Source organism: Alligator sinensis, unplaced genomic scaffold, assembly GCF_000455745.1.
Source record: "Alligator sinensis unplaced genomic scaffold, ASM45574v1 scaffold583_1, whole genome shotgun sequence".
NCBI lineage: Eukaryota > Metazoa > Chordata > Crocodylia > Alligatoridae > Alligator > Alligator sinensis.
Window position 1 is genome coordinate 46308 of NW_005841983.1, and position 21711 is coordinate 68018.

Here is a 21711-nt window from a genome sequence, read left to right on the forward strand (position 1 = left end):
TCTCCCTCTGTGCCCAAAGGATCATTTCCTTAAGGCACAGCCACCCTTCCTGGGCTCCCAACTCTTTAAAACTCCTACTCTGCCATGCGTCCTTGACTAAACGCCTGAGTTCATTGAAATCAGCTTTCCTAAAGTCTAGCACTTTCACCCTACTAGGTACCTTACCCACTCGACGTCTTATGATGAATTCTATTATTTGGTGATCACTGTCCCCCAGATGGCCACCGATCTGTAGATCTCCTACCATGTCATCCCCCGTTGCCAATACCAGGTCCGGTAAGGCATCCCCCCCTAGTGGGACCATGTACCTCCTGTGTCAGATGGAGGTCCTGTACACAGGATAGGAACCTGCATGAACGGTGGGACTTTGCTGTCTGCGTCTCCCAGCAGATGTCTGGGTAGTTTAGGTCCCCCATGACTACTGCCTCCCTAGTTTTTATGGTCTCCGAGACCTGCCTCAGGAGCCCCAAATCTAGTTCTTCCCCTTGGTGTGGGGGTCTGTAGCAGACCCCTACCACCAAATCCCTTTCTCCTTGACCTCCATGTAACCTAACCCACAGTCCTTCTACTTTCTCCTCCTCCAATTCAGTTTTGATAAGGGTCGATGTATATTGCTCATTGACATAGAGCACCACCCCTCCCCCTCTCTTCCCCACTCTATCCTTTCTGTACAGCTTATAACCCTCAATGTGTACCGCCCAGTCGTGGGAAGAATCCCACCAGGTTTCTGTTAGCCCTACTAAGTCGTAGGTGTTTTCTGCAAGCAGGAGTGCTAGTTCATCCTGCTTGCTCCCCATGCTCCTAGCATTAGTGTATAGGCACTTGAGTTATATTCTTTATCATGGCCCAGCATATTGTTTGTACTGTAGAGGTTGCCTTTGCTGTAGGTAGATCCCATATATGAAGTAGTTAGTGTTTAAAATTACTTTCATGGATGTAAGGTTTGCAATAAAAGGCAGCAAATTTTGGTGTGTTGCTCATGGAGGAATGCTTGTGCTTTTTCTGGGAAACAGACTTGTTTTAGCAGTAATAAATGGAAAAGTTGCTTATGCTAACCTGCATTTGGTGAGTTGTTTGTTGTTGGGTTTTTTTAGATGGTTTAAAATACATTTTAGTACTTTTGTTTATACAAGATGGCTAGGATGATAAAATATGTAATAAATTACCTTCATGGAGAGATGATTTATGTTTTGTTATTTTCTAATAATGTTTAGGTGTTTTGTTATTTTCTAATAAAAGACACTACATAAGTTACAGCATGTGTTTGCAAGTAAAATGTAGACGAAGTCTGCATCCTTTTCCAATATTTCATATTATCCAGTTGAATCTGTAATTCGCTTTCCCTTCCCCAAATATTTTGAATTTAGGTAACGTGAGTTTTCAAAAACATATGGAGAAATCCTTTTTTTTTCTTTAAAGTATTTATTTTGTGTTTTTCATGTCATTTGTATTACAGTGCTCTTGGTTATTTTAGGTTTTATCTACACAGGCCTGAGGAGTACCTGGTTTTTGCCTTATGAAACATTCTAATATGAACAAACAGAGAAAGAAAACATAAATTATCTGAGTTAGTAGAATAAGTGCTGTGCTAGCAGTAATACTTTAAAAAAAAATGTAATAAGTATTTTACAATATGTGTTAGGTACCTTAATGCTGGTAAGTTTAGAAGAAGTGTGTGTAGTTTTCCCTTTCTTTTTTCTTTTTAAAGAAGGAATTTTAAAGAAAAAGGAGAGGAACTTTTTTTATACAACATGGGTGGAAGGATGTTTCATGGACAAAAAGGTGTGGGTGGAAAAAAGAGTGGGAAGGGACTATAAAGGAGTTGTGTCCAGCAGGAGTCTTCGAAGGACTAATAGGAGAATGGGACTGACAGTAAGTAATGTATCAACCAAGTGAAAGCCAATAGGGAGATCGGGCCATGAAAATATAGAAATGAAAAAAAACAGGAGAGGTAGATTATTTTGGTATTAGATTGGAGGAGGGAACTGAGTTGGCAGTCAGGAGATTGAAAGAAGTAAAGCCAGGAGAAAACTGAAGTATGGGCAAGCAGAAACAGAAAGTATGTTGGGGGTTTTTCAAGCTGCTGTAAAAAAGGAAATATCTAAGTGTTTTGATGGCTTGTATGCGTGTTCACACACATGTTTTGGGTGGAGGAAAAGGAGGTGGAAAGATGAGAGGCTGCATGGTTTTCTTGAGCATTGATGATAGACAGTGCTGGTAAAAAACAAACAAACAAAGAACAGGAAGGAAAGCTAGAGACTGTTTTTAGCAAGTTTGGCATCTAGGATGTGATACCCCAAAGACCACTGGAGATGCAAGAGTGAACAGAAGACAAGGCCTCAGGTTTGAGAGGCAGATTCAGGCTTTGTTAGCATGCAGATGATAGCTCACCCTCTATTTTAGAGGGGAAAGGGGAGGGGATCATGAACTGAGTGCTGGGAGAGACTGAGAGAATAGGCAGGAGCTTCTCAGTACCTAGCACAGTGGTTCTCAATTAGGGCGCCATGAGACCCTTTCAGGTATGCCATGGTGTGGGCTTTGTCTCTACTATCGTGGCCAGCAGGAACTGTGCCATGCACCTCCGGCAGAGCCAGATTGAAAACAGTTTTGGGAGGAGTACCTCAGTCTTTCCTGGTCTGACCTCACATGGTAGAGCAGGTGGAACTTTCCTGGACATCTCTATAGAGCATGTGGTGCCACACCTGGAAGAGCTGCAAGGAGAGTGTGCGCTCCTGCCACAGCTTTTTTTCCAGTCTGGCTCTGCAGAAGACACATGGCATAGTTCTGCTTGGCTATGGTGAGGACAGCAGCACTCCTGTTAAGAACCGCTGCCCTAAGGACAGGGAATTCACTTAGATGCTGACAGAACACATGATATTGGTATGCTTACGGAAAAAAAAAGGATTCATTATGACCAGCCTTGTTTCCATGCAAACACAGGATGCCTTTTAAAAGAGTTCACAACCTCTTATTTACTATAAATCCAACAGATGAAAAATGTCATTACATAAACTAGGACAAATCAGGTCCTTTCAAATCACTGTATTTATTCAAATCCAAGATGAGGGTCCCATTCCATGGGAGCTCAACCCATGCCTGACAGTAAGCAGAGGTTGGAGCAAAAAGGGGGCAGAGGCTGCAAGGTGCAAGCAGGGGCGCAGGCAGCAGGGGTACAGTTACTCCACGGGTGTGACAGGCTTCAGGGGAGACAAGATGTGGTGGGGCAGGGGTCAAGGAGGCTGCCTGCTCCCCCCCCCTACCTATCGCACACTCCTCTGCTGCTGATTTCCATGCTGCCCTGGTGGGATGATGAATTTAAGATGACTCTGTTTATTAGATTGTATACTGGAAAATTATAACAAATTTATCATTTTTCCATTTATAGAATCTTATTATTGGGGAGGTGTCTTAAATTTAAAGTGATCTTGGATTCAGATTAATGTGATAATTTAATTTAGAGTATTTCCCTTACAGCATTCCCATTCATATCAACAGGAGTCTTTCACAAAGAGGAAAAGTAGAATAGCACATTATTTTGGCTTTGGGGCTTCATTCCTATCTCAGCTAACATGGTGTAAATCAGGAGTAGTTCCATTGCAACTTATTCAAAATGTCTTGTGTAAGCAACAGAAAAATCAAATTTGTCTGGGGGAAAGGGTTGTTTTTTTGTTTGTTGTTTGGTTTGTTGCTTATTGACAACAGCCAATAATTGCATTGCTGTTGTCTTATGCTGGTGTGGGAAAAGGAAAATGTTAAGAGCCTGGTAAATTGAATAAAGAGTTATCTGGTAAGCTGAGGCAGTACAACAGTGGTTTTCATCTGGGGTGCTGCCAAATTAAAAAAAAGAACAAGTTATGGAAAGGTGCCCTGACTGTCAAAAGGTTGAGAGCCATTGATCTGGTACAATGAGATCCTAATCCTTCTCTAGGATTCCTTAGGGTAGCGATAGAAAGATGGGGTTGGGAGGGACCTCAACACTCATGTAACAGAACTGCACTCATGAATGAAGAATGGATTATTCTTAAGCTATCCTGCACTGATGTCTCTCCAGCCTCTTCTTCAGGAAAACAGAAGCCAGGACAAAGAATTAACTTACTAGATGAAACTAGGGACCAGATGGCGGAGGAGGATATGATATAGGCTTAACACTTAGCCAGAAGGAGGTCAAGTGAAACCCTGTGATGGAAAGATGCCTTAGAGTGGAAGGAGAATTAAAAATGGATTGCAAAGGCTGAGTAAAAAGCCTGAGAGATGTTGATCATAGTAGGTAGAATAAGCAGGAGGAAGGTGAAGGGACTACAAAGATGGAAAGCAAAGCAAGGCCATACACGGAGGCACATTGATTGAAGGGTTGTCACACTCAAGAAAGATTATTTTAATTGTGGGGTTTCAAAGATACAGTCCCTGGAGCCACATCATCTAGCCCCTGATGCTGGCATTGGGCAAAGCCAGTTTGGGACCTTCCAGCTGCATGCTGGACCTAGCGTCTACATTGCCTGCTCTGGCCAGTCTGGGCTTGTGCCGCATGTCACGTGTTCTGACTGGTTCAGAATATGAGCCACATGTTGTGCCTGCTCCAGCCAGTCTAGGCCTGGCACTGTGTGTGGTGCTGCCCCAGACTGGCCAGAGCAGGCACTGGTTCTGGCATGCAGTGGAGGGGGGAGGGATCTGGGTCCCCTGCATGCTTGATCTGGCACTTGCTGTAACCAGTCCATGACCTGTGCTTCATGCATTGTCCAGCCCAGACCAGCCAAAATGGGTGCCACAGTCCTAGACCAGCTAGAGTGGATGCTGCAGGTGCTTAATCTGGCATACAGGGGGCAGAGGGTCCATGGGCCTGATCTGGCTGTTGTGAGCAGCCTGGGGCTGGCTCCCTGCCCATGGAGTAGAATTGCTCATCGGGCCTGTGGGGCCATATGAGTTTGAGACCGCTGCTATCTATGGAACATAATAGAAAGGTGTCCAAAAGAGAAGACTATGTGAGGATTCAAAAGAGTTGGAGGTGGAGGTCAATGTTATTTGGTGGAGAGCTCTTAGGGCTCAGACTGAGGAGGAAGTTGGTGATCCAATGGATTGGAGATTGGCTGTGGGTGTCGCAGGAAGGAGTGCTGATGGAGGTGAGCAGGGAAAAAGGGGGATTTGAGGAGTAAGAAACCAGTGTCTGTTGAAAGAGTGGTCAAGGAAAAAGAAATGGAGGAGCTGAACTGTACCTTAGTGTTTAAGAAAAAATTGTGAAAGATGATACGCAGAAGACCAGGACTGTGGAAGCTGGAATTGCCAAGTATGTTGGTAGACAGTTTGGAAAAGGGGAGTAAGGTGTGTGGGAAGTGGATTATGGCCATGGAAGACCACTAGCACTAGATGTTGGGGATTGGGGTGGGCAGGAGGACCAGAGGATGGATATCCATCTTGAAGAAAGTCAATAAAACCCTAATGCTCAATCAGTAAAGTATAGAGAGACCACCATAGGGAAAAGGTGACTGCTGAAGCATACGGAAGATTTGTTAAGGTTTAAGGTGAGGTTAGAAGGCCAAAGGAATGGGAAATGAAGGTCTTGTCTAATTATGTCACATTTAAAATTGGGGTAGGGTTTTCAGAGGGACAAAAATGAGAGAGAAAAGAGAGGAATGGGAGGGAGAGTTGAGTGGCAGGCGGTTCAAAGCAAGGAGGAGGAAGGATATGGTTAATGATGTATGTATCTTAACTGGTCATATTGAGGTGATGATGTAGCTGTGGTGGTCCAGGAAAAAAGAGAGGCAAGAATTTTTGTGAGTGATTATCTTTTATTGGACCAACTTAAAAGATACCACCCACAAATATTCTTACCTCTTCTATATCTAAATTGAACAGGAACTCAGGATAGGATAAACATTGCTCTTCACCCTTAAATGTCTAATCTGTAGAGGATGTGGTGGTGGAAACAGGGACTTGCTTTAGAAATAAATCAGTCATTCTGCAACGCAACCAGCTTCATGTTTGAACTGATCATTTATCTGTGTGGCTAGGAGGAGCCAGTGTCATTGCAGCAGTTTAGCTCTACTTTGGAAGGAAAAAAACCTGAAGTCTGCATAGACAAGAAAGAGTTAATGCTTGTCGAGCATTATTCTTACACAAATTGAGTCCAGAGCACAGCAGCAGCCTCTCCAGTGGGAGCAGATGCTAGGCAGTGATGCAACTTGTGTTATTTACTTAGGCCTCTGTAGTGACCTCAGAGGGCTGCAGACAAAGGATACACTTATCTAGAGGTAGGTAGACATACTGATATCTTCTTTATTCTGTCCTTTTTCTTTCACTAGTAGCAGGTTCCTGTAATCATTGTATGTGCGGCAGCAAGCAACGTTTATTTTTAGCATTGATTGCAAAAGCACAGGTGAACCAGTTTGGATTTTTTCTCTTTTTCTGCAACCAGGAACGTTTAGAAGCTATGATGCGCCGTTCCCTTGAACGCAGTCAGCAGCTGGAACAGAAACAGAAGCGATGGTCGTGGGGAGGAGCACTGGCTGCAGGCTCAGGGAGAGATGGTGAGTGTAACAGGCTGTCTGCATTGCAGATCTTGAAGTGCAAAACGCATACAATTTTTAAAAATAGAAGAAAGGTACTTTTAATAGGTACAGTGAGATTGTATGGGCTGTTGACAAGTTGCATGAATAAATGCTTTGTAATCACCAGGTTTCCTGTCTGTGATATCTCTTGGGAAGAAAGATCACTCCTAAGTTTGTGAATGCAGGTCATTTTAATAGTGCAATCAGAAACTGTTTTGAGGATGGCAAAAAAATAAAATGCAAAAATAATTATAAAATATATATATTTAGCAAATTAAATAATCACCAGGGGGGCTGAGAGCTGTCCAAGATTTTGCAAAAAATGATCTATTTTTGGTTTTGGCATCTCTAATAGCTCACAGGGTTTTCTAGATGATTATGCAGCATTTACAGTTCCAAATAGATTTTTCCACATTTTTAGCTACTGATCTTTTATTTTGGCTTCAAAGCAAATTATTTCAGAACCATGTACTGCTTTTTGTTTCAAAAAGCATGTTTTTTGTTTAAATCATTTATGTTCATTTAAAATTTCAAGGTTTTTAATATTGTTTTCTATAAAAACCCCCAAAATCTTGTGTTTAGATAATGAGAATATCTCTGCTGCTGTCTTCTAAACAGAGTGTAAATATATGTAATAGTTCTTGCTAAAATAAAAATGATCTGGGTGTATTTCACAGTATAATTTTCATGGTACGTCATTTAATAATTAGAAAATAAATGTACTTGCAGCATGATGAAAGCAATTCTTACACTTCTAGAAAGGCACCTTTTTATTTATAGCTTAAACATATTTTTAACCTATTAGGTAATTTCTTTTACCTCTCTGCTCTGATTTTTTTTCTGCTGTGTAGGTGAATCAGAAAATACCCCACCCCCTCTAGGTTTAGTTGCCAACACCCTTCCTCCAGACCCTGTGACCTCTACTGCTGCTGCTGATTCCTACAATGGTATTTCAGAGAATCACAGTACCATAGTGTCTCGTTTAATTGTTCTAATCACTTAAATCCATCCACTGATCTTGTCCTTCCTAACCACTGTTTTTCTTATTATTTCAGTCTGGTATTCTACAGCATTATTGTTAGAGATGTGGACCAGTTGTCTTTTTATTTTAATTTTGTCATAGTGAAGCAGTGCATGCCTTGCATTTCAGCACAATGGAGACATTTCATAATTTGATCACTAACTGTGGACTTCTAATTACTCAGTAAATTCCCATATTTGTGAACTTTGTGGGCACAGATACATGTTTTTGTAGTTTTTGTGTGCATATCTTTCGAGTTGCTTGTGCAGAAGAGACCTACTGGGGTATAGGTTCTATTATATATAAACATTTCAACTATACAATACATGTAAATAAAATATGCTACAAGTAATCATAACATACCTATGTTTCCCAGTATCTCTCTTTACATTGCCCCTCCCCCAATTTTTTTAAACTAATAAAATCTGTTTAAAGAGCCTTGTTGTTTCAGGATGTTGAATGGTTTCTTTTCATATTAATAGTGGTTACAAACACACACTGAGATTGTCTTGAATGTATTTGTTTTTCTTCTGTATGTTAGATCAGAATTTTTTTCAAAGATCTGTGAAATGAGATATTATGCTGTTAGAGTACTGATGGCATAATATTTTGTTGCTTGTGTTTTCTTACGTTGTTATCCTGATATTTTGAAAACCTCACCAAGCCAATCTATTTAGTAACATTTCCCCCTTGCCCAAGATGGGCACAGTGATGGTGCCTGTAAAGACAGGCATGTATACTTACAAAAATATTTTCATGCACCCATTGGCAAATGTTTATACCAAGCAATAATTTATGAATAAATAAGAGATTTGGACATGCACATTCTTGGAGCAGGCTTTGCATCTACCTTTTAAAAGAAGGAACCTAAGGAATTATATTGCTTACTAAGCAGACAGAGTTAAATTTTGCAAGTCTCATTCAGGAAAGTTGCAATGAAACAACTGGGAATCTTACCTAAGGACTGCAGGATTGGGACCATGTATATGAGTTCCTAGTTTGATTTTTTTTTCTATTAGGAGAAACAAAATAAAGTAAACAAATGAAATCTCTAAACTACTCACTATGCTTGTGACTTCTGACCATTGCACAAAAAGCGGTGCATATGGGAGTTCACTGCAACGTTAATTGGGCATAAGTTCATGCTGCTTGTGTGATTGGTGTGTAGGTGTTACACACCCTTGCTACAACTTTATTCATTTGGACTTAATATGAAATGACTAGCGTCTGGCACTACAGAATGCAGGGTATTGTAAAATTGGAATGTTAAAAGCACAAGGAGAAAAATTCTACCCCAAGCTGCATCTCACTGAGTGCTACTACTACAGCAGTCAGAATAGGATTAGCTTTTATGCAATATTCAGTGCCCCAGATCAGTGACAAGGTCCGTGACTACAAAATGAGAGGTTAATTTTGGGAGTTTTCCACACTGTGGTGTCAATATAAATATCTTCACTGCGTCTCTCTGCAGCATGTGACAAACTTTCAGCTTCTACAATGAATCTGCCAAAGCAAATGGAGTCACCAATCAGTAAGCGACTCTCCTCCTCCACAGCGGCAATAACACATTCCCCTGACAGAGGCAAGTGAATATGCTGCTTATGGTCTCTTATGAGCATCAACTCTCCTTCCATATTTAAAGTGCACTCTCCTGTCCATAGATGTATTTGTAGTTGCTTTGTGGCTTTTGCAGGTATCGAGTCAAAAGTTATTGACGTGGCAAGCTAAAAAGTAATAAAAGATCCAGTGATATTAAGTACATGAAATAACTTTCTTGCCCATCTAGGACAATGTTGCCAGGTTGCAGACCCCAGGTATGGAAGTAAATGCTGAACTGGTAATGTAAATCTTTGTCATGGAGAAGGATATGCCCTGTGAATCCTTCTGGGCCTTTGGTAATGAGTTTGGCTAAATTATGGGCATTGGACAGAAGTGGCAGGACAGAGAAAAATGCTGGATTAGTTAAAGGGTGTGGATTAGTTATTTGAGATGGGAGAACTCACACTGAAGTATTAGGCTTCTGCATTGTAAATGCATCAGTAATAATTCAACCAGTAAGACTCAGGTATTGTATTTTTCACTGGCTGTTTTCCATGTTGGCACATAAAAAGGAGCATGACTTGGCTACAGGTAGACTACAAGCCAAAAATGTTTGGTTTGTGATGTTTTAGCCGTGTTAAGAAACAATTTTAAGTAGTGAATAGATATGTTCTACTTTGTGGTATTGGCAAAAATATGATATGAGCCTGTTGGACATTTTCACTTGTGTCCAGAGTTCTTAAGTCCTTTAACTTGACTTCAAGGCCTAATCCATGAGAAGTTCGGCAGAAGATAATCATCTTGCAGGATTAGTGGCTAATGACCATAAAGGACTGAGGATTTGTCCTTCTCTGAGCTACTGCTTTTTAAAATACAGGGGTTAGAATATAGTGACTGAAGTAAGAAAGGACTTTTGAATGTTCTTCAGTTTTGGATCCATATTTATCAAAGGACTCTATGATCTAGAAGTTATTGCAATAGATGGTTCTATAAATGTGTATCTTCGGGTTATATTTATACAATTCTATAGTCTTAGGGTACTGGACACACAGCATTTCTACACTGGCATAATTAACATTCATTTTGTATATTGATGTGTAAATTATACTGAGATCTGATGGAAACAGACACCCACCTCTTTTCGGGTAGCTGCATATAGTAGGCATTATTACAGCACATTTCCCCAGGGGCTAAGTACAGACAGTCAAAAAGCCCGAGGCAGAATCGATTCAATCTAGGCAACTTCCTCTAAGCTGCGTAGATTGAATCAATTGAACTAGTGTTCAGTTTTCAATTGGGAAAGGCAAGGGGAGGCCTGCACTGACCCAGGCCAATAGGTGCGGGGCACTAGAACATGTCTTCCAGCCTGCTGGCCATTGCCAACCTACCCAAGTGTCCCCAGTTGGCTCCCCAGTACATGCTTCCAACCCCCTGCTGTCCCCCCATGGGTGCTGGCCCACCATTGGGGGAGCCTCCCCCTCAGGGGGTTTCCTCCAGCCTAGGTTCCCCAGCCCCGGCAGCCCTGGGGAGCTAAGGGGAATTCCCCCCTGCCCCTTTCCAGCTGCTGATTGCTTCAGCGGCTTTCAGAGGAGGGAGAAGGAGGAATTCTTCCACTCCCGTGCAAAAAGTTTTGCCTCAGATTCGCAGCAGCTCAAGCAAAACTGAGTGTGGAGGAGCAGGAGAATTTCCCTCTGCGACCTAAGCCTGCCCCAGGCTATCCCTGCAGAGTTGCAGCAGCTCAGGCAAGCAGCCCTAGGACTGGGGAGGGGAAGAATTGTCCTTAGCTCCCTGGGGCTGCCCTAGGCTGAGGGATCCTGGGCTGGGGTGGAAGGAAGCCCCCCAAGGCAGGGGCTCCCTGGTGCCCCTATGCTGGGCTGCATGGGCAGGCACCTGGCCAGGAGGACTTCTTCTCCCTCCCTCCTGTGGCAGTAGCTGAAACAATTAGCAGCTGGGAAGGGGGAGGGTTGCAGGGGTCCAAAATCGCCCACTCGAGGGGCTTTCCCTCCCCCATGTACTGTAGACCCTGGGTAGGGGGGTTTAGAGTATCTGTTCCCCTGCCCCCGCATCCCTATGGGCTGACAGATACAGGCAGGAAAGGAGCAGAGGGGTGAGGCTGGAGCAGACAGCATAGCCTGGGTGTGCTGTGGGGCTGTGAGTTAACTTGAACCAGGAAGGGATCTGGGACAGAAGTTTCATAAACCGGTTTGGCCTAAATCAGTTAAGTCTGATACTACATCCAACTGGGTTTATCTTAAACCGGTTCTGGCCATTTTGAAAGTGGTTTGTGTGCACTGAACTTCTGTTCTGTTACAGGTTTAAACCAGTTTCCGATCTCTTACTGGTTTATGTCTAACTTCTGTCGGTAGCCAAGGTGGCAAGGGAGCAAAATGGCTGCTCTGAGATAAATTGTGGACACATGAGAAATACCCTGATGTAATGTATGCTGGTGTTGTTTTGCCCTTGATTTTTCCTGGGATATTCATTGCTGGACTTGTATAGAGCTATACAGCATATCAGCTTCTTTTTTACATGCTTGTAAACATGTGTGTCCAGGGCCTTAGCTTATACTTATGAAGAAGACAGGAGGGAGGGCATATTGTGTAAAGTAAGATTTATAGAACAATGACACTTTGAGTATGTTAAATAGTTTACAGTAATCTTTGCATACACCTCAGCAGCTGCACTGTCAAGCCAGTATCTCATCTATTTATTCTGTTGGGCAAAGCTTTTTTTCATGCTGAGTCATGAAAGCAACCATTTTGCAGAACTGAAATATTTTGTCTATGAAGAATAGCCTTAACCTACTGTGTTTGCTGTACAGGTTGGAAGATAATTTAGGTGGCTTAAAAATGATAAAGAACCCCAAAACCAATTAACAGGAGAATTAAATTCTTTTAAAATATTTTTAGATTACAAGCATTATATTTTTTCTCTTTGTTTCATGTTATCATTTTAAAGGTTTTATTTATAATTTTTATAACTGTTTTTTGTTGAATTTCTTTTTGCATGTTAAATTTATTTTATTTGCTCCCATCCTTCAGCTCACCGCATGCACCTTAGTCCAATGGAAAATTTTATTGTTTCTCGACTCTTGACTCCTACACACTCTTCTTTAGCCAGAAGCAGAAGCACACTAGTGCTGTCTGAGCAGTACAGTGACTCAGGTAAAAACAAAAAAAAAGAAAAGAAAAAATGCATTTTGAAATTGTTAAGTTTTGTTTAGCTACACTTACGTTATTTCTTAAATCAATTCATTTTTTATTATAATTTTACTATCCACTTCTGGTAAAATGTGTCAGAAGGTTAAAAAATATTTACATGTCTGTTGTTCTGGGTTTTTTAAATAATTGAAATAATTGTTGGAAAATGAAACCTAATGGAACAATTCATAAGGTATTTTGAGTTCTGCATCCAAGTGTCTCAGTTATTAGAGCAAAGGATAAAAGCTCTATATTAGCACATTAATATTGCATCTTAATTTTCTTCAGACAAACAGTATCCAAAATAAAAACTAGCATTCAAAATATGTTGTTTCATCCCTATTGAGTTTTATTGAGGCTTCAGTTGTTATTTACTGTGCAGTCACTTCTGTTTTTTTAAAGGAGCAGATGATAAAAGTTTTTATGAATACTAGGGCATACTTCAGAAAAAGAAAAACAAACTAGATGGAGTAGAGAATGTTACTTCTAGTAATTAACTTCCTTCTTTTTTAAGGGATTAAATGTTAGTGATACCATTAACTGTGCTCTTCTGTATGTTGTCAAGCCCATGTCAAGAGATGTTGGTTCTGTTCTTGCTAATACTTGCATGTGATTAACTTTATGCATGTGAGTAGTCCCATCTTTAAAAATACTTCTGAATAAATGTTTGCAGAATCAGGGAAAGTTTTTGTAAATACACTTTCTGCAAAAGAAAATACTCACTTTTCAGGACAAAACTGTAGCATGGTAAAAAAAAACCTTTGTCATCTCTTAGTCCCCCATTGCATGGCTTAAGGGTACTCATCTTTTATACCTCTGATATTAATATAAAGAGAGAGTTTATAACAAAGCAAACAAAGGAAAAAATGCCCTCAACTTTTTCCTTTTGGTATTTTAAGACATTCATTAAATGTTGTCTTTTTGCCTGTTTCTACATTAAACAGTATTGTATTTTGGAGGCTGCAGTATGCAGTGTTTTTGATCCATAAAAAACCTTGAATTATTGTTCAGAAAGATACAAAAGGAAGGCCAGCATAGAATGAGGTCATGGTTGCTACTGTAAATTTAGAATGTGCTACTAAGATGAAACAGAATTGGTGCTTTTAATTTCATGGATTTTTATGTAGTTTTATGGTTTTAATAATCTGTAGAGAAGAAATGTAGAGATCATTTCTTGATTTGTTCTTTGCTTATTTACATCCAAACCTTCACTCCCTCGCAAACACACACACACCCACACACACACCCTTTGCTGCACCATCTTTAAAGGACATAGACTGTGCGTCATACCAGACTGGAACCTGGATTGCAGTTCTCCTTTCCTCTAAACTGAAGCAGCAGAGTGCTGATTCTTGGAATCGTCTTAGGGCCCACCCTCCTCTCACCCTCCATTTGGAAGGGAGGAAAACTGCTGCTCAGATTACAGAAAACAGAAACACACAGGATTTCTGTTCATGGTCCTGCCATGATTTACCAGTAAAATAAGAGAACCTTGATGCTTAATGTCAAACAAGCAGTCAAACAAACAATTATACATTGTTAAAGGATGTAAAGGGGTAGTAAAGAGTAAGAATGCATAATTTTGTGGTTGTTTTAGCAGTTTCTCTGTCTTTGCAGAGTGACATCTTTCAGAATTAGCACTGTGGCCTTTAGACTGCCTTAGTTTCAATAGCTTAATAAATACGGAACTAGGTACTGTTTTTTCATGTAGTCTATGCTGGGTTTCATTTCTGAGATTTAGTGTCTCTTTGTGCATGCCCAGGAATTAGGGTCTTCATTTCAGTGCCCATTTTGAGACTTTTTCTAGAGCAATTATTCATAACAGCTGAAGTAAAAATAAATCCCTTATACTGCAAACAGGAAGTTTCCCCAGATTCCCTAGAGTATTGCCATCTTGCTGGAAAAGAGTCAAGAAAAAGAAAAAAGTTTTGATTATATTTAATTTTAAAATTACAGAATGTATAATTTTATAATACCGGACTACGAGAGGTTATGGAAAATTTGTTCTGTTCCTTGAAAATGGATGATGCACAGTAACATTATCCCACAATCAGTCCCTTCATGATTAAACAAAATTAGTTATGTCCCAGTGGTGTTGATTTTTGCCAGTGTTAATTATGAAACATACATATAGTTGATCTAGTTCTTCATGTTTTTTAAATATTTGCAACTTAGCAACCAATATAAGCAAAATACTGTTTTTATTTATTTAGCAAATAAATACCAAACAGATAAAAAAGACCTAGAGTTGTACTATGGTGCATTTAATCAGTGAGCTCTACTCAAATTCAAGTAACTACTGACTTTTAGGAACAAAATTGTGCATGTGATAAGTCTTGTATCATCAGATGCTTTTAAAAATTTTACTTGGGTGTTCTAAAAGAATCTAGCACTTGTCTTTTCTAGAAGTCTAGATGCTTTTGAAAATGTTATCTTTTGTCTTTGAAAACTACCCTTTTTTTGAAATACTTATTGAAATGTGACCTAAATATGACTATCCCACTCTTTTAAAAGTATATTTAGTGAAAAGAGGTTTGCTTTCTTCAGAAGAGAAAAGCAGCACAAAACTCCATTAAACTAATTGAAAACATGTTTGGGTGTTACAGTGATCTTTAGAGTTGTGGTCTTTTTGAAAATGCTTTTGATACCATAAAAATGATTTAGCAAAGGAATTTTTTGGAAATGTGAGGCCATACAAAAAGTATAGTATCTTAATGCAATTAGGTATCTCTTGAAACAAATCTTAGATAATGTTATTTGCCATATCTAATGTTGCTGTAACTTAAGGCTGTGCTGTTTTCTCCTTTTCCTTACTTCTTCTGTCTGTGTTCCCCTTTGCTCTTGCTATTGTACTATAACTCTTTAGTATTCCATATCTGTCCTCGTGTAGCACCAGCTAGTCCTATAAAATCTCCCTACAAGCCTTCCCCCACCCGAAGCACAGAAAAAAAGAAGGCGACATCAGCTTTTGCTTCTGATGCCTCAAGAGGGGCAGCGGCAGCTGAAGTTACGCAGGTGGGTTGGAATAGGTTTTAATTTCGGTTTTGGGTTAAGTTGATTTAAGGTTAAGTTGATTTAAGTTGTCTTGTTTCATTTTTATTTACCAAAGATTGATGTGCCATAACTTCTGTAAGACAGCTAAATCAGAGAAAGCTTTCTCTGTATCTGCTGCTGTATTTGCCCTGCTGTAAGTTTTTAATACCTACTAGGAAACAGTGCGTAGCTTCTATTAAGGAACACTATTTGGAGTGGTGTTTCTGTGTGCTGGGTATCTCCATTTCTGACTCTGAAACATATTTTGTCTCTGAGTTGTCTTATGAAGCCAGTACTTCTGGGAATGGGTGTGTAGCAAATAGTGTCTGTCTATAAATCTGTTCACTGTCCTAGTTGCTTGGCAAGTTTTCCCCATACTCCTGAAACTTGCATAGTATATTAGCAGCATCTCTAGTTTACACCGTTCAAGTTTCACTTTTTCTCTGTCGATATAAGTTTATTTAACATTCCGCTGTTGGTAATTTTGCATTTTCTGTAAAAACAAAGAATATAAGATAACTTAGTTTATACATGCCTACACATTGCTAAGCATGTTTTTAAAAAGGTGTGCTGACATTCAAGAATTCTTTCCCATAGTGCCCCATATTTGGTAATAACAAATAGGTCTAGCATGTCCTAGAGCAGTTGTTTATAAGTAATTTTGAAATGTTTCTCCATTGCTTGCTGAAGCTCTTGCAGGGTAGCATACTACTGTGCTGCTCCACTAGTATTTCTTTATGATATGCAGTGTTTAACAGCATTTGTATACTGCGTGTAAGTGAAAAGTAAAAGTGCTTATGCTCAAGGTAGAATGATCTGGCACTTCAGTTGTGTACCGGCAGAGGCGTAACAACTCACCCAGGCACCCGGGCCAGCTGTCACACACAGGGCTGCTTCTGCTTGCTGCGGTACCTTGCGATTGTGACTGCAGTCTTACAGTTTAGCAGCAGCCATCTCTTTCCAGCCCTTTCCCTCCCACAAGTCAGGACAGCTGTCCTGGGTACCCTGCCCTACCTACACCACTGGGATTTAGAGAACTTTAATTTTGTTTGTGCATTTGTGCATATCTATTGATATTCCCTTTGTTAATTCTTTATATTGACACTTTTCTCTTAATTACAAAAGCTAAGTAAAGGAACCTGAATTTGTTGTTCTAGGCTGAAAAGATAAAGAAAGAGAAGCGACCCACAACTCCTGTTTCATCATCTGGCTTGGGTTCCCCTCTGAGAAGATCAGATTCTCCTGCAGGCATGTCCAAAAGATCTGCATCACCTGCAACACCCAAGTATGAATATTTTTATGCTTGGTCCAGTCAGTGTGCCCTCTTAGCCATAGGATAACCCTGAATGGCCCAGGCGCTTCCCTAGGAATGTGAAATAAAACCTGATAAATTTTAGTTCTAATTTTTATGTATGATCTGTGCTAAATCCTTGTAATAATATTTTCCTCCCATTCTCAGGTCATGATTTCTGCTACCAATCTGGCTTTTAGTTGGTAATTTATGTTAAATCTAGTTTGTTTGAAATGTATCATGACTTTAGTTTTGTAGCATGTTTTTGAGGCCTTTTCTGTCTAATGGAGAGACATTGGCAGAGTACAAATGCTTTGTTTCAGGCCTTGTACAGATACGCAGTTTCTCCTGGAAAAATTGCTACTCTTCCAAAAGAAACCATGAGTGTACAGGGGTTTTAAGCTTTTTCTCCCTGGTAAAATGGCCAGTCTAGCATCAAAATAACCTAGGAACAATAGGGTTTTTCTTGGGATAAAGGTTTCTCTTTGGATAGCAAATGTCTGTACATGCTATGGCTTCTCTCAGAAGAGAACATAGTCCTCCAGCTTCTCCCCCACCCTCCTAGGAAGAAAGTGTGTCATTTGCTGGACTCTGGTGCTCCAGAACACTGCCCCTTTGCAATCCCAACATTGTATTGTGGGGAAATGCAGGTTGACTATGGGCAGTCTGGGTCAGTCAACCAGGGCTGCCCTATGCACAGCTGTGATTTGTCACCAGGCAGACTGAGGAAGCCTGCAGAACATACTTAGATGTGTACACAGGTACTCTCCCTGCGAGCTGCAAGCTCTGTACTCTTGAGGATGTCAGCATTTGAATATCTGTACACGTGGCTATGGGTAAATTTCTATACCTGGATCGCAAACCTGGGAGGTTATTTGAATGTGTATACTCAACCTCAGTCTACACCAGTGGGACCCAATCCATCTAGGCTCATGGGTTGGATTAGTGTCATAGGACTGATTGTGGGCCAGATCCAGCATCTGTGGACCAGCTCCATGTCCCAGATCTGGCTGTGGGCTGGCCCAATTTGGGATCTGGGGCCATGTCATCCAGCCCACGGCACTCCTCTCAGATCCAGAAATGTGGTAGCAGGAGAGTGATGGCAGTGTGGGTTGAGCACCACTGCTGTATACATTTAACCAGTTGCACTAGCTCTTGCTGACTATGTAGTCTGGTACACAAATAATCCATCCCCTATCCCCTAAATAAATATATCCTTAATTTCTTTAAAACTTGATCCTTTGAGTTCAGTGTATTTTAATAATTAATTTCATTACTGACTGTGACAGTTATGTGCCTCTTGAAACATTCGTACCTCAGTCTTGTGCTTTTTCCTACTTTGCACAAAGGAATAGGTATTTTTCTAAACTTGACTTGTTAATGTTGCAGTGGATAGTCCAGTTTTTGACACAGCTTCCTCAACAGCAACTCAGATCTTCCCTTTCTATTTCAGTCTTTTTGGCAGGCAGTCAACAGAGGAGAGTTATGCACAAGTTTGAGTTTTATTAATCAGAAAAAACCATAAAAAATAAAGTTTCTCAAAGTTCTGAAAAGCAGCCTGACATTTTATTCTTCAGTACCATTAGTGCACATCCCTTATCTTCCAGGAACATTTGAGCAATCACAGAATCCTCATGGTTCATCCCCATTCTGTTATGGAATAATAGACCTTCAGTGCTATTAAAGATACAGTAGTGAGCTCACACCCCTGTTAGGGAAGTAATATAAATTTGGATTGAGTCAAACCCTCACAACAGTGAGGAGAAAAAATTGCAGAGGATCCAGTGTAAGCATCACTTTGGACTGCTGTGTGTGTGATGGCATTAAAAAACATAAAGAAAAATTGGGGAGAGGGGGTATAAAGTATATGATGTATATACATTCTAAACAATTAGAGCATATGTTATATAATACTGTACTTATCTAAATTGATGATTTTTCTTTCATGGAATACAACCCTATCTTTTCCATCCACACCGTCCAAATTTTATTACTGATCTGTATGTTTGTAACCTTTTACTGTGACTCAGATGAGATGATGAGATTGCTGGTCAATAGATGCAAAACTGTAATAATACTTGAGGAATCTTCCATTTGAATTTACAAACATTTTTTCTTAAGAAAAAACAATCATTTTAACTTGGGTAACTTTTTAATATAAATATTCAATTATCTTAATTTTAAGTCTGAGTGTCTTGGACATTTTTGTGTTGTTATTAGAAACCACATGGTACAGTTTACATTTCATATAAATAAATATATAACTTGTACATAGCATGTCTCTCTCATATCTCCTCTCTGTCATCTTTTCTCTAAACTGAGAAGTCTTAGCATAATAGTTTCTCCATGTATAGAATTCTCTTCTTGTTCTTTATCATCCTTGTTGCCCTTTTTGGAATCTCTTCTATTTCTATTGTATCCCTGTGGAGATGGACATCCCAGAACTGTATTTAGTATTCAGTGGGTATACTTCTGACTTATGCATTAGCATAAAAATATTTTCTGTTTTGTTTTAATGCCCTTAATAATTCCTAACATTCAGTTTGTCCTTTTGGCTGCTGTTGAACACTGAGCTGATGTTTTCAGAGAACTATTCACAATAGTTAAAATGTAGGACATAATACTCCTGCCTTTCTAATATCCTTCCATTATTTTTTTCCTCAAAATTGTTTGTGGCATTTGCTTCAGTTTGAGGGATAGTTGCTTGAAGGACGTTTAAGCATAGGAAAGTAATATGTTGTTTTATTATCCATTTATTTAACAAAGCTGCTTTAACCAGCCTTTCTAAATAGAAAAGTAAAAGAAAGCAATTAACTGAAAGAACTTGAACCAAGAAAACAGGCAGACTGTAGAAAAGGTTTGGAAGGATAAAATACACAAAATATATTGAGAGGGGCAAAATCTTTATTGAAGCAGCAGGGTTTTTAAAGATTTGAGTTTAGACAGAGATACCAAGAGAGTCAAGAAGATTGAGCAAGAAAATATTTTGACACAAAAAAGAGAATAAAGGAGCTACCAAAAAAGCACAGGAGGTATTATATACAAAACAGGAGGCATTATATTATTGTGACATTGTCTGAATTTAGAGATGGGTCATAAAGTACAAGAAAGAACCATAATCTTAGATTTGATGTGCAGGGAAAGTACTGAAGTAAGTTGATGGAGTGGTGTAATATGGCAAAACCAAGGAATTCTTTTTAACTTCATAATTGCCAGTGGATATTGATGGCATTAAGTGCTTTTGTCCTACAAATCCTTTTCCTAGTCAATAATACTTAGCACTTTAATAGCTCTCTTCATCTTCAAAGATCTTTACAAACATCAGCTAATTTTCAAATAATCCTCTGAGAGCATGTTAGCATTACTGCCCTATTTTATAGATTGGAAGAGTGATTAAGGGACATATTTTCTTGCTTTTTACTCAAGTTAATGGTCCCAGTGACATCAAGCAAAGCAGAGCTTAGCCCTCAGTGACTTGCCATGAGACAGAGATGGAACCAGTGCCAAGACCAGTTATTGAAGTCAGGGGTTCTGATTAGTTTTGTGGCCTGAAGAAAAGACTCTCTCTCTCTGATTAATATCTATATTTGAGAGAGGTGACCTTGATACTAATGGTGGTTCTTCTTGGGGCATTTCCTTCCTGATCTGTAAGCATTTACCAGTACTTTCTGGCTTGTGTTGCTAATCCAATTTAGAATTTAAATATTTTCTGCCAATTACATTTAGTAGTCCAAATTCTGCAATTTGATCCATATAGATTCTTCCACTTGTGTAACTTTCCACTATAGCTGGTGAGACTTTGTATGAACTACAACGCTCTGGCTGCATGAATCAAATTTCAGGAGCCTGACTACGTATAAAAATAAATGTGAAGGGATGAATTGATATATAATAGTATTATCATTCGTAATATTGTAAACATATGTTTTTATAAAATGTATAAAATATGCATAATGGCACAGATATTTATTCCTTTAAAAACAGTGTTGATAACATCCCTTTAATAATCCCTTTAATCATAATTAAAAAAAGCCTCAAGCCTCAAGTAGAGACTGTGCTGGTGGAAGAGCAAGCTGGGTTCACAGTGGGGACAAGTACCACAGAGCAAATCTTCAACATCCAAATACTGTGTGAAAAGTACCAGGATCACTAAAAAAGAACATCACCATAACTTCATAGACTTCAAGAAAGCTTTTGATAGGGTGTGGCACAAGCACTTTGGCCACAGTGAACAAGCATAACATCAACAGATCCCTGATAACACTAAGAAGAACTTTACAGCAATGCAAGTAGTGGAGTGCTGATCAACAACAACATTTTCAAATAGTTTGCAACTTCAGTAGGTGTGTGGCAAGGTTGCCTGTTCTCACCATGCCTTTTAAACCTCTTCAAGCAAATCATGTCAGGTGCCTTAGAGAATTTCACAGGAACTGTATCATTTGAAGGGTGGAAGATCATCAACCTGCACTTTTTGATAACATGAATTTGATAGTAGGGACATCTAAAGAGCTTCAAGAACTTACAAAAATGCTAGACAAAACTGCAAAGAGCTATGGAATGTAGATAAACACTGAGAAAGGCAAACTTCCAAGATAACCATCAGCAATGTTGATGTGAAGATGAGCAATGAAAAAATTAGGAAGAGTAACAAGTTTTCAGTATCAGGGAGCCACCACCATCATGGAAGATCACAGAAGACTTGACATATGAAAATGAAGTTGAGACCAGAATAGCCATTGCCACCAGCCAACTAACGAAGCTAATCTGGACAAGCAGCAATATGACATGGAAGGTAAAGTTACCTCTGCTGCATGCCAAGGTCATCTACAATGCTTGATGGCTCTGAGGCATGGACGCTTAATAAGTTAGAGAACAGAATTGAGGCATTTGAAATGTACTGCTTGGGGAGACTGTTGCATGTCTCATGCACTCAGCACTGGACCTATGAGTCTGTCAAGCATCAAATAAGTCAAGAAATTGGAACCTATGAACCATTGTTGGAGGTTGTGTGACAAAGAAAGCTTCAATGGCTTGAACAAATCATGAAAAGGCCAGCACTGTAATGCAGGGTGCAGTGGAGGGAAA

At 39.7% G+C, this 21711-nt stretch overlaps 1 protein-coding gene across 1 annotated transcript in view; it reads left to right on the forward strand.

Annotated features, from left to right (window-relative positions):
• MAP7D2 (MAP7 domain containing 2) overlaps window positions 1–21711 on the forward strand; it is a gene marked incomplete at its 5' end in the record, with an annotated part of 79369 nt that overhangs the window by 31825 nt on the left and 25833 nt on the right. The window contains 5 exons of the mRNA XM_006021233.3: window positions 6410–6521; window positions 9035–9145; window positions 12144–12266; window positions 15169–15317; window positions 16493–16620. Of these exons, the coding sequence (XP_006021295.1) occupies window positions 6410–6521; window positions 9035–9145; window positions 12144–12266; window positions 15169–15317; window positions 16493–16620 (623 nt within the window). The remainder of the gene's footprint in view (window positions 1–6409; window positions 6522–9034; window positions 9146–12143; window positions 12267–15168; window positions 15318–16492; window positions 16621–21711) is intronic.